This window comes from Aquarana catesbeiana, linkage group LG06 (genome assembly GCF_042186555.1).
Source record: "Aquarana catesbeiana isolate 2022-GZ linkage group LG06, ASM4218655v1, whole genome shotgun sequence".
NCBI classification, from domain to species: domain Eukaryota; kingdom Metazoa; phylum Chordata; class Amphibia; order Anura; family Ranidae; genus Aquarana; species Aquarana catesbeiana.
This window is the reverse complement of record NC_133329.1, coordinates 266,966,147-266,979,422: the sequence shown is the minus strand read 5'-3', so window position 1 is coordinate 266,979,422 and position 13,276 is coordinate 266,966,147. Positions and strand designations below refer to the sequence as shown.

At 46.7% G+C, this 13,276-nt stretch overlaps 1 protein-coding gene across 7 annotated transcripts in view; it reads left to right on the top strand.

The window, feature by feature from the left end:
* The window catches only part of RAPH1 (Ras association (RalGDS/AF-6) and pleckstrin homology domains 1), a 345,430-nt gene that overhangs the window by 301,456 nt on the left and 30,698 nt on the right, over positions 1-13,276 (top strand). For all 7 annotated transcript variants that reach the window (XM_073633353.1, XM_073633356.1, XM_073633355.1 and 4 more), the window contains one exon: positions 10,837-10,947. In XM_073633353.1, the coding sequence (XP_073489454.1) occupies positions 10,837-10,947 (111 nt within the window). The remainder of the gene's footprint in view (positions 1-10,836; positions 10,948-13,276) is intronic.

The window sequence follows — 13,276 nt, the reverse complement described above, 5'->3', positions numbered from 1 at the left end:
TCCAAGGATGTCAGGGACAAGATTGTAGACCTACACAAGTCTGGAATGGGCTATAAGACCATCGCCAAGCAGCTTAGTGAGAGGGTGACAACAGTTAGTGTGATTATTCGCAAATGGAAAAAACACAAAATAACTGTCAATTTCCCTTGGTCTGGGTCTCCATGCAAGATCTCACCTTGTGGAGTTTCAATGATCATGAGAATGGTGAGTAATCAGCCTAGAACTATACGGGAGAATCTTGTCAATAATCTCAAGGCAGCTGGGACCATAGTCGCCAAGAAAACAATTGGTAACACACTATGCCGTGAAGGACTGAAATCCTGCAGTGCCCGCAAGGTCCCCCTGCTCAAGAAAGCACATGTACAGGCCCGTCTGAAGTTTGCCAATAAACATCTAAAAGATTTAGAGATGAACTGGGTGAAAGTGTTTTGTCAGATGAGACCAAAATCAAGCTCTTTGGAATCAACTGCTTTGGGGGGGGGTTCTGCTAAGGGGACAGGACAACTTCACCGTATCAAAGGGACGATGATTGGGGCCATGTACTGTCAAATCTTGGGTGAGAACCTCCACGCAGCCAGGGCATTAAAAATGGGTTGTTGATGGGTATTTTAGCATGATAGTGACCCAAAACATATGGCCAAGGCAACATAGGAGTGGCTCAAGAAGAAGCACATTAAGGTCCTGGAGTGGCCTAGCCAGTCTCCACACCTTAATCACAATATGTGGAAGGAGCTGAAGGTCCGAGTTACCAAATGTCCGCCTCAAAACCTTAATGACTTGGAGAGGATCTGCAAAGAGGAGTGGGACAAAATCCCTTGTGAGATGTGTGCAAACCTGGTGGCCAACTACAAGAAACGTCTGACCTCTGTGAATGCCAACAAGGGTTTTGCCACCAAGTACTAAGTCATGTTTTGTGAAGAGGTCAAATACTTATTTCACTCATTAAAATGCAAATCAATTTATAACTTTTTTGAAATGCGTTTTTCTGGATATTTGTGGTGTTCTGTCTCTCGCTGTTAAAATAAACCTACCATTAAAATTATAGACTGATCGTTACTTTGTCAGTGGGCAAACGTACAAAATCAGCAGGAGATCAAATTCTTTATTTCCCTCACTGTATATGTAAGGGTTTACATCAATTTTAATGCTTAAAAGGATATGGTGAAGTAGTGAAATAACTGTGGAAGGGGCGGGACCGGAAGTTGCCCTGCATGGACGCCTGAACTTTCAGCTCTCCACCAGCCCGCAGCGCTAAGGCCTAAAAGGGGGACTTTTAGCCACATTTTATGGGAGGCAGCAGGAGAACCAGATCCTCCAAGCCCAGGGGATCGTCCTAACCGCCGTCCGGCTCCACAGCAACCCTCCACGGGTATTTTAAAACGTTCTCCATGTCCAAAGGACGAGCGGGACAAGATGGCGCCGACGGCTCCTACCTCCTCCACGAGGCAGCCACCACAGCGGAGCTCTGCATCCCCTCCACTACTCCAGAGCGCAGCGGACCTGGACCGGGAGACAGAGGAATGGAGGAGCAGGGGACCAGCAGCGGTGAGTCCACCCCCTCCTCTCCCAGCACAAGGGAAGCATCCAAGCGCACCTCAGGACACTTTACTAGGCCTCACTGCTACCTCTTACACGCAGTGCTCAGAGGCCTTCCCGCAGCTGCTGCGCTCAGTGTCTGATCCATCCCTATCCCTGGGAGGAATGGGGTCTCCCACACCCTCACTACAACCCAGTGATTTCCCCCCACTGCCAGGCTCAGAGGGCATATGGGACCATGGACATGTACCAGAGGCGAGGTATGGAAGAGGTACCCCCCAATCAGTGTTCGCCCCCCCCCCCCCCGTCTCCCCTCAGCCGCAGAGACAAGCCCGCCATAATGCCTCCAGGCCCACAGAACAGGGGACAAATCAGACAAAATCATATGCCCAGGTGGCAAGCTCACCAACCCTGATCCCTATGGAAGTCCTGGAAGGAGGCCCTCCCTCTTACTCACAGAGGCCCTTATGGGGGGACATGAAAGATCCTCAACCACAGTTCTGGGACTCTCGGAAATCTGCACCCCCCACACTCCCAAGGGAATCCTCCCCACCACACAGCCCACAATGCCACATGGAGCACGCCCCACGTTTCCAGCAGCCCACCTCGTGGCAAGACTGCCTCCAAGCTATTCCTACCAAGGAGGACTTTAGACTCCTCATTGAAGAGGTTAAGTCCGCCTGTCGAGCAGAAATTCAAGTGATACATGCCAAACATATACATTTATCTGAAAGGGTGGAGATGGCGGAGGAGAAAATCCAAGAGACCAAACTGGCGGTACATCGCACCCAAGTACAGGGGGCCGACCATCACATAATGCTCCGGAACATGCAACGTCATATCGAGGACTTGGACAACCAGGGGCGCAGAAATAACATCTGAGTCAGGGGTCTACCTGAGTCAGAGGGTCCCGAAGATCTTCATGGAACCTTGCAACTCTTGTTTAACGACCTTCTAGGGGACACCCCAAACAAACCCATTGAAATGGACCGAGCCCACCGCGCCCTGCGCCCTAAAGGGCCCGCCTCCAGACCCCGAGATGTCATATGCAGGGTCCATTCCTTCCCCCTGAAGGAGGACATCATGCGCAAAGCCCGCACCACAAAGAAGGTACTTTTCGAAAATACGCAAGTCCAGCTATTTCCAGACCTCTCCTGGATCACTTTACAGAAACGCAGACTGCTCCAACCCCTGCTTATTTTGCTCCAAGAGAATGACATAACATACCGCTGGGGATTCCCCTTCAGCCTCACTGCCCGCCGGCAGGGAAAATCAGCAGTATTACGCTTCCCTGAAGACCTGGAAAATTTTTGTGACACCTTGGAGATCCCCGTCCCTCGCCTGCCTGAATGGGACTTAGTGGACTCGTCCACGCCACCTCCTGTGGTATGGCAGAAGACCCCACCAACTAAGCGTCCTAGGGACCGGGACTCCCCCAGAGGATCTACCAAAGCAAAGCCTAAAAAAGGATGACTGCTTTACTCCCTACTCCTGACCCTCCCATCACAGTTATATGTTTTTCCCCCTAGGCCTCCCCCGCCTAGCACTCAGTTAGCAATATTGGGCACCCCTTTCTGGAGACGTGTCAGTAGTGGTTCTTCTGATCACTAGTCCCCCCTAGAGGTTAACCCTACTAAAGTTCCCCATTGTTACTTCGTTTTGAGAGCTTAAATACAGTTGATTTTGCCTCGAGTTGTTCACTATGCCCCCCCGGACTGGGCCCCTGTTGGGGGCTCCGATCGGGGGGACCTACTGGAACTTATTGGAGTCTGGGCGGTATATACTGCCCGGGACAACAACGAAATGTCTATTTCTAATTGAAATGTTATTAACCATTTCTCTCCTCTCTCTTTCTCTTCTCTTCTTATTCTCTCTCCCTATCCCCCCCACCCTTCCCCTCTTCCTGGCTTGCCGTGGGTCTGGGACGGGCACCTGGCTGCATCTCATGTTTGGACCTCCTCGCTTCCTGGATTTCCTAGAAGGTTCACGGCTGGATAAGCTAAGTAATCTGGTACACGCACACACTGATGACCATGGCTAAGATCATGTCGTTTAATGTCCATGGTTTGAATTCAAACAAAAAAAGGCATCTTACACTAAGGGAGCTCAGGCGAGCTGGGGCAGACGTAGCTATGCTGCAGGAGACACATTTTAATAGAGGAGACGCCTTCACCTTTGCATTCAAACAATACCCCCAGGTTTATCAGGCCTTTAGCTCTCGCAAACGTGCGGGTGTGGCCATCCTATTTAAAAGAGGTTCTCCATTTAAATGCTCTGAGTCCTTCATTGACCCGAGGGGACATTATATAATCGTGAGGGGTCAGTGGCAAACACAGGCGGTAACTTTCTGTAATATCTACGCTCCCAACACCCATCAAATACATTTCCTGTCTAGGGTCCTTGCACGCCTGTTCAGGCTGCCCAATGATTATTTGATCATTGGCGGAGATTTTAACCTGGTACACTCGGTAGGTCTAGACCGCCATGTGATTAACTCCACAACCCCTCAGACCCGGGCTGCCCGTGACTCCAAGTTATTTCGACAATTAACCAGGCGTCATGCCTTATTTGATGCATGGCGGGCTCTACACACGGGAGATAGGCAATACACATTCTTTTCTGCTCCTCATCGTATGCATTCCCGCTTAGACTACTTTTTCGCTAACAATGTCACATTACGCGCCACCAAAACCGCTCAGATCCTTCCCATATCCTGGTCCGACCACGCCCCAGTTCTTGTATCACTAGAAATAGGCACCCCTACTCGCAAGCCCAGTAATTGGCAGCTAAACAACTTCCTCCTACAATTTACCCCGTCCAGATCGGAACTAGAGACAACTTTGCAGAACTACTTCTTAGAAAATAATACCCCTGAGGTCTCCCTCCCTATTCTGTGGGAGGCCCACAAGGCAGTCCTCAGGGGACGGTGTATAGCGATCTCTTTGGCTATGAAGAAAAATGCGATGGCATCTAAAATTCAAGCCGAGAGAGACCTCAAGGCTCTAGAACTCCGTCTGCAGGTCTCACCATCCCTAACCCTCCTCAAAAAAGTGGTTTGCCTTAGAAATACCCTCCGAGACTTGGCGCTAGGACAGGTGGAGAAGGCACTTCTCCGGCTAAGACAAACATATTATGATAAAGGCAATAAGGCCCATACCCTCTTGGCACGTAAATTATCCGAGCGTTCCCACATGTCCACCCCTCACCAAATTAAAGATAAAAAGGGGGCACTCCTGTCACACCCCCAAGACATAGCTCGGGCCTTTGGAGAATTCTACACAACCCTATATAACAACCCTGAAATTCCCCAAGATCCGCTCCCTCCTGATATAAAGGATCGTATGAGACAATATCTGGAGGATAGCAGACTCCCCAAAATTCAGAAGACAGACCTAATGTCACTCAATGCTCCAATTACAGAGGAAGAGCTAACGGCCACTATCAAAATTTTGCCCTCACACAAATCCCCTGGACCAGACGGTCTTCCTTATGAGTACTATAATGCATTTCTACCGATTCTCCTGCCCCACATGTGTAGGATGTTTAACGCCTTCGTTCAGAAAACTACCATTCCCGCGGACATGCAGAGGTCGTTCCTCACGTTGATCCCCAAACCTGACAAAGATCCTTCCATATGTGCCAGTTACAGGCTAATCGCACTTCTAAACTCTGATTTAAAAATCTTTACTAAACTCCTCTCGATGCGATTGAACCTGATACTTCCCACGCTAATACACAAGGATCAGGTGGGATTTGTCCCCCTGCATCAGGCGGGAGATAACACGAGACAAATCATTGACCTGATAGACGTGGCGAACAGGAATAAGCTGGAGACGTTAGTTCTCGGCTTAGAAGCAGAAAAAGCTTTTGACCGCCTTGGCTGGTCCTTCCTTTTCGCCACGTTGAACTGCATGGGATTTCAGGGTCCATTTATGCAAGGTATCAGACATCTGTACACTAACCCCTCATCCCAGGTAAAAACTCCCTTTGCCCTTTCGCAGGCTTTCCCGATCGCGAATGGAACCCGCCAGGGGTGCCCACTCTCACCGCTACTATTTGCGCTGTGTGTTGAGCCTCTGGCGGCGTCCATTCAAAAAAATCCGAATATCCACGGAATCCCGCTGAGAGAAAGGGAATTTAAGATGGCACTATTTGCTGAAGATATTATTCTCACCCTGACCCTGCCTAGAATCTCACTTCCTAACTTGCACGCTGAACTCGATTTATATAGATCCTTATCGGGGTACAAGATAAATGCAGCTAAATCAGAAGCTCTACCCATTAATATCCCAACACAGGAGGCCCAACAATTGCAACACTGTTTCCCTTACCACTGGAAGACATCATCACTGAAATATCTGGGAGTACAGATAACTCCCTCTTATTCCACCCTATACCGAGCCAATTATCCCCCTCTTTTTAAAACCATAAGGGACCTTCTACAAAAATGGAAGGCTCATCATATCTCCCTACTAGGGAGGATAGCTTCTGTTAAGATGGCTATCCTGCCAAAGCTGCTTTATCTTTTACAAACACTTCCCATCCCAATACCACAGGCGGAGTTGAGGAAACTCCAGGCAGATCTTATACGATTTGTCTGGAATTACAAAAGGCATAGAATATCACAATCGGTCATGACGGCGGCGTGATCAGATAGCGGGTTGTCCTTCCCTGACCTAACTAAATATTATCAAGCCACCCAATTGCGAGCCCTGGCCTCCTGGTTCACCCAACATTCTTACAATAGGTGGACAGAAATTGAAAAACTATGGATGGCACCAGTCCATCCAAACAGTATGCTATGGAATGCAGAGGTGAAGGTAGGGTCTACTCAGCTTCTGGGCCCTATGCTCCATCTTAGTACGCTTTGGCGTAAACTATCACGGCTCTATAAGCTATGCTCAGAAAGCTCACTCCTCACATCATTCCTCTACAACCCCAGGCTGCCTGCAGGTCTTACACACCAGATGTCTTCTCCGTGGGCGACGAGAGACCTGTTCCATTTTGGTCATTTGGTGCACCCTTGCACGCGCAGATTGTTGTCCTTCACAGAACTCCAGAAAAAATTTGACTTACCGAGGCAAGTGTTCTATGGATACTTGCAGATTAGGCACTATGCTCAATCAATCGCCCCGAACTTACAATTCTCGGCCCCATCGTCCTTTGAGGGCCTGATATTAGAAGGTTCGGCTAGACGCGGGCTAATCTCCGATATCTACCGGATACTAAATTCTTACAACATCATAGATCAAGGTAAACATGCATACATGATCCGCTGGGAGAGGTTCTTGGGTGAGGAGATTCCAGAATTTACCTGGAAGACGATCTGGTCCCAGGCAGCTAAGAGCTCACTATGCACACTGTACAAAGAGAATGCCTATAAATTCTTTTTTTCTGGTATATGACACCTGATGTCCTCCACACCATTTACCCTTCTAGTTCAGATAAATGTTGGCGGTGCCTGAAAGACAGAGGGACCTTATATCACATCTACTGGTCATGTCCCAAAATAGCTCCTTTCTGGACGGAAACGCAACTATTGCTGAATCGCCTGTTGGGCGTACAGGTTCCCAGAGCCCCGAAATTATTTCTTCTTGGAGTGTCTGGATTACGTATATCCCGACACTCCAGGAAATTGCTCGGCCATGTTCTTACAGCAGTGAGATGTCTGGTAGCCCTGTACTGGAAGAAACAGATTCCACCTACTCAAACGGACCTCTATACCAGAATAAAAGACATAGAGCTAATGGAGAAAATGACAGCCAGGCTACAAAATAGACTGGAGGCACATGATAAGGTCTGGGAGGATTGGCACAGGCGAGAGGACCCGTCCTAGGCCAGCGGCTAAGCCCCCCCCACCCTTCCCCCCTTCCCCTTCTTATCCCTCTTTTCTTCTTTCTTCCTTTATCTTCTTTCCTTCTATATAATGCTAAAATATATTCAGACTAATGTTGATATTTGCTGGTTGACAGCCCTAGATGATATGGAATATGTTATACTACTACTGTGTTTGGATGAATATAATCAGAAGCTCACCGAATGCCGGATTGAATGTCCACCAGTTGCACTTAGTTTACATGCGACACTACCGTTCTATGTATGCATATATTTTTATGTCTAATAAAAATTGTTATTTGAAAAAAAAAAAAAGAAATAACTGTGGAACCTGAACTGCTAACTATGTATGTTTTAGTTTGAATGTAACAATTAGAAAAAGTTGTAAAATTACAATTAAAATGTATCTGATTTAACCACTTCACCCCCGGAAGGTTTTACTCCCTTAATTACATTTTTTTGCGATATGGCACTGCGTTACTTTAACTGACAATTGCGTGGCTGTGCGACGCTGTACCCAAATAAAAATGATGTAATTTTTTTTCCCATAAATAGAGCTTTCTTTTGGTGGTATTTGATCACCTCTGCGTTTTTTTATTTTTTGGGCTATAAACAACAGTGACAATTTTGAAAAAAATATTTTTTACTTTCTGCTAAAAAACATATCCAATAAAAAAAATGTAAAAAATCAATTTTCTTCATCAGTTCAGGCTATGTAATCTGCTACATATTTTTGGTTAAAAAATCCCAATAAGTGTATATTGATTGCTTTGCACAGAAGTTATTGCATCTACAAGCTATGGGATAGATTTCTGGAATTTTTTTTTTTCAGCGATTTTTAGCGGGACTGTGACATTGCAGCGGACAAATCTGACACTTTTTGGGGACCAGTGACACTAATACAGTGATCGGTGCTATAAAAAAAAAGAAAAAACTGTAACTGTACTAATAACACTGGCAGGGAAAGGGTTAACATCAGGGGCGATCAAAGGGTTAACTGTGTTCCCTGGGAGTGCTTTCTAACTGTGTGTGGGGGGTTGCTCTGACTGGGTGAAAACAGAGATCAGTCTGCCTGCATACAGGAACACAAGATCTCTCCATCTTCTCCCCTGTCAGAACGGCGCTCTGCCTTGTTTACATAGGCAGACCGCCCTTCTGCCTTTCTCAGGAACAATTGCATTTGGCCGGCGCACTTATTGGCTCCCCCTCTGTCCATTCAGCACGTGATTGGGTCTCCGGCAGCCCATGCGCACCCCCTAGAAATCACAGGTATGTGATTTTGTGCAGTAGAGCCACTTTGCCACAGTACATGTACATTACACGGTTGGCAAGTGGTTACAAAAAAAAAAAAAGACCACCATGATGGATACATCATAGTAGCCCAGTTATGTAAGGCCACCACCTGGTGTTTTGGTCATACTTTTTCAAAGTTTTACCAAGTGGACCAACTTGGACCAATCTTCTGCTGAAACAGGTTTTGGGCACAAGGCTCTCCCAGCAACTCTGAGGTTCGGTCTTCTAACTCTTGTTGGGCTTTTTGGCACGGTTCTGTTTGCCTCATTGTTTCCCACCCTTCCTGTTCATTGCTTGGGAACATCCCAGGTGTATGAATAGTCTTCCTGTGTCCTGTACTGCATGATTAAGTTATAATAATTTTTTTTATTTGCCTGTAAATTCCATAACTTGGAGTACAGTACAGCAGTGGTCCCCAACCTTTTTGGTACCAGGGATCGCTTTCGGTGTCAGACAATATTTCTGGGGTGCCGGCTTGGGCAGGCAACTGGACATTCACAGAGTCTGTTCTTCGTCCCCCCTTCACACCACAACCCACCTCTACGGTCCCCCTTTACATCCCAGTTCCCCCTTTAAAGCAGTCCCACAGTGTCCATCACAGCCCCCCTTTACATTACAGTGCCTCTTTACATTAATGTAATCACAGCCCCCCGTCACAGTGCCCCTTGCAATCACAGCCCCCCGTCACAGTGCCCCTTGCAATCACAGTGCCCCTTGCAATCACAGCCCCCCGTCACAGTGCCCCTTGCAATTGCAACCCCCCCCCCGGTCAGTGCTCCTTGCAATCACAGCCCCCCGTCGCAGTGCCCCTTGCAATCACAGCCCCCGTCACAGTGCCCCTTGCAATCACAGCCCCCCCTCGTCACAGTGCCCCTTACCATCACGGACCCCCCCGTCACAGTGCCTCTTACCATCACTGCCCCCCCAATCACAGTGCCTCTTACCATCACTGCCCCCCCAATCACAGTGCCTCTTACCATCACTGCCCCTCCATCAGTGCCTCTTACCATCACTTTCCCCCCATCAGTGCCCCTTACCATCACAGCCCCCCATCAGTGTTCCTTACCATCACAGCCCCCCTTGTCACAGTGCCCCTTACCATCACAGCTCCCCCATCACAGTGCCCCTTACCATCACAGCTCCCCGTCACAGTACCCCTTACCATCACAGCCCCCGTCATAGTACCCCTTACCATCACAGCCCCCCCCCCGTCACAGTGCCCCTTACAATCACAGCCCCCCTGTTACAGTGCCCCTTACCATCACAGCCCCCCTGTCACAGTGCCCCTTACCACCACAGCCCCCTGTCACAGTGCCCCTTACCACCACAGCCCCCTGTCACAGTGCCCCTTACCATCACAGCCCCCCTGTCCATCACAGCCCCCCGTCACAGTGCCCCTTACCTTCACAGCCCCCCTGTCACAGTGCCCCTTGAAGTCATGCTTCCCTTCCCCCTTTCCTCTCTCACTGCCTCATTGGCAGGGTAGAGACAGATTCAGAAATGTGTCTTCTCCCAGGTCTCTCCCCCCGCCACCGATATTAACTTGCCATCAGGGCAGGGGGTGGGAGGAGCTGCAGATCTGGACTGAATGCGGGTGCTGCCACAAGCTATGTTAACAAGTGGGTGATTACCCGCTTGTTAATATGAAAGTCTCCCGCTCTGCAGCTCCTCCCGCCCCCTGATCTGTGATAGTCCTGTCGGACCGCGTTTTCCTCTCCCTCCCACTGCGTGGCCCTTCCATCAACAGACCATGGACCGGTGCCGGTTTCCCGGGGGTTGGGAACCCCTGCAATACAGGACACAGGGCACCCCCCCTTCCATTCTTTGGTTTACTCTCCATTGCTTGCTACAAAAGGAACAGTGGGGTGGGTTATAGAGTAGGCACCTAGGAGGCTTGTCCTCTAAAGATTTGCCAGTGCCCAGTCACCTTAATTTAAATGCCTATAATTGTTGTAATGAATATTTTGCCTATGTCCTGTATTGTACTACAAGATATGGAATTTACAGATAAGTCAAAATTCCTCTTTTTGGCCTTTAAAATGCCCTCCAATGGGCAATAGAGTGTTGCCTTTCTGAACATGTTAAGTAGTAAAAACATGAAGAAACTAATAAAAGAATGACAAATTAAATTATTAACTAAACTAGAAATATTTGAATCCTTCTTATTTTCAGGCATCTAGAGACCTGGTCTGTTTTCTTCAACTGGATCATGTTAATGTTTACTATGGTCAGGAGTATCGCAGCAAATACAAGGCACCCACAGACTACTGCCTGGTGTTAAAGGTAAGCCTTTAGTCTTAATGACTTAACTGATGTGTTTTGAAGAGAGCTTTACAATGCATACCTCCTGCCCTTTGTGGCACATACAACCTAAAGTATTAGGCAGGGATGAGTTTATTCAACTTACAGCCTCTGGAAATGTATTTGCTAACTTTGGATGATGCAATGATGGCAAAGCCTGGCTCTAGAACTCAGACCTGGCTTTATGACATGAAATGGGACGCAGTGAAATTTTTGTGGGAGTAAACTCAGGAGCTAGAACTGAGTTGTAGGAGATGAACTCCACAGATTGGAGCTGATATATTGCAAGTCTTCCCATCAGTGCTACCTCACATGACTTTCATACATTTAAAATAGCGTAAAAGGTAGTATGCAGTTCATTTTGAAGTAGCAAATCAACTGCATTTCAAAAAATGTCTGAATAACTGGAATAAAATAATGTTTTAATACTTGATATGGGAAAGTTCCCCCAAGGGTTTTTTTTTTGGCAGCAGAGTAAAAGAATAACAAAAAATTCAAAGGGAAGTGTTTATATCGATATAATTTATTAGCATACAAAATTTACCATAGAGGTTAAAATATGAGTTCAGCAAAGGGTTATACCCTAGAAGTGCAAATATTGCAACATAGAAAGATACATGGCATTACATAGCAAACATGTCTAATGAGACAAAATGTCACACGTTTCGACCCATTTCATTGGGGTCTTCAGAGGATACGTTTGCTGCAAGAGAAATACATTTAGTATATCGAATGGAAAAAACACACAAACGATCATATAGGCGCAAAGGATAGCCGTCTCAATACATTTACCTATGTGCATACGGGGGGATCTCCCAACCGAAATTCCCATGAAGGCTGTCAGAGGATCCTGCGCGCCGGCAGACCAGGAAATGCCCCAAGGTAGGACGGGACCCCAAACAGTGTGTCTTACAAGGAGTAACAAGCGAATGCTCCTGGGGCCCGTCAGGCATGGGGGGGCAGGCACCTATGTAAAAAATTATTATTACTGTTATGTAATATTAGTGTTAATTTAATACGTTACATGACATGGTCAGACAACTCAACGAGATTTGTTAAATTGTACCAATAAAGGTAGTAGACGTGTACGGAGTAAATTAAAATGTGAAAGCCATTACGGAGTGAACAAGAAGAGGGGAAAAAAAAGGGGGAAGGATGAATGGAAAGATTAGAAAGAAAAGGAAAAGATGGGATGAAAGTAACTGTGAAAACTGACAAGGGAGAAGGTAGTGAAGAAAAAAAGGGGAAAAGAGTGAAAGAAAAATGGAAGGCTGCTGGGTGAAAATGGCAAGGAGACATAGTGGTGGGTGTAGTGAGAGAGGTGCGTGTGTGAATGAAGGGATAGGTGCACAGGAAGGGAAATGAGAAAGGGAGGTGCAAAAGAAAAAAGAATAGAGAAGGTGACTGAGAAAGGGAAGAGAAAGGGATGATGGAAAGAGGTAAACTCAAAACAGTATAAGATAGAGAAACAAAGATACTGGAAAAAAATAAAAATAAAACTTGACCACAAAAAAAAAAAAAGAAGGGAGGGAAGAAGGAAAAAACGACAGCCGGGTGTGATGGTTGATGGGCTGCTGAGTGAATGGTCTGAAAAAGTGAATGAAAAGAAACCAGCGCAAACTGGATTGGTATGTGTGGTGAAATGTGATGGAAATGAAGAGTGAAAACGAAAGTCAAGTAGAAACCGTGAAAGTGAAAGATGAGGAGGTCAGTGAATATGTGTACTGCAAAGAAAAGGATGAAACCAATGTGGAATATGAAAAAGTGAAATGGTACCTTATTGATGAAGAGAGGCAGCTTATGCCACAATTGTGAAAATGGGAATAAAGTGAGAAATGAACAGCTTAAGGGATGTGGGTGACTCGTGAACCTGTTAATAGGAATCACCAATTAGGATGTTGCATAATAACATGCATTAGCAGTTCAAAAGGAATAAGAAATGGTAGAGACCTATAGTTGTACTTACTACGTCAGGAGGAGATAAATAAATGTCTGACCGTCCTAGGACAGGGTGCGGGGTGGTGACCTACAGACCAACCCACATCCTGGAATAAATATAGTGGCCCTGATTAGCTGCTCATTAGGAAAACCGCGGCAGGTGAGGACAGCCTCCTGTTTTAATACTTTTCTATTTTCAGAATTAGTCTATTATGAACTTTTTAATGAATGTTTTTGGAAACAACACCTCCGTTTCTACAGCTTATCTACTTGCAGTGCCTCGAAAAAGTATTCACACCCATTGTCCACATTTTTTCATGTTGCAACTAAAAACGTAAACGTATTTTATGTTATAGACCCACACTAAGTGGCA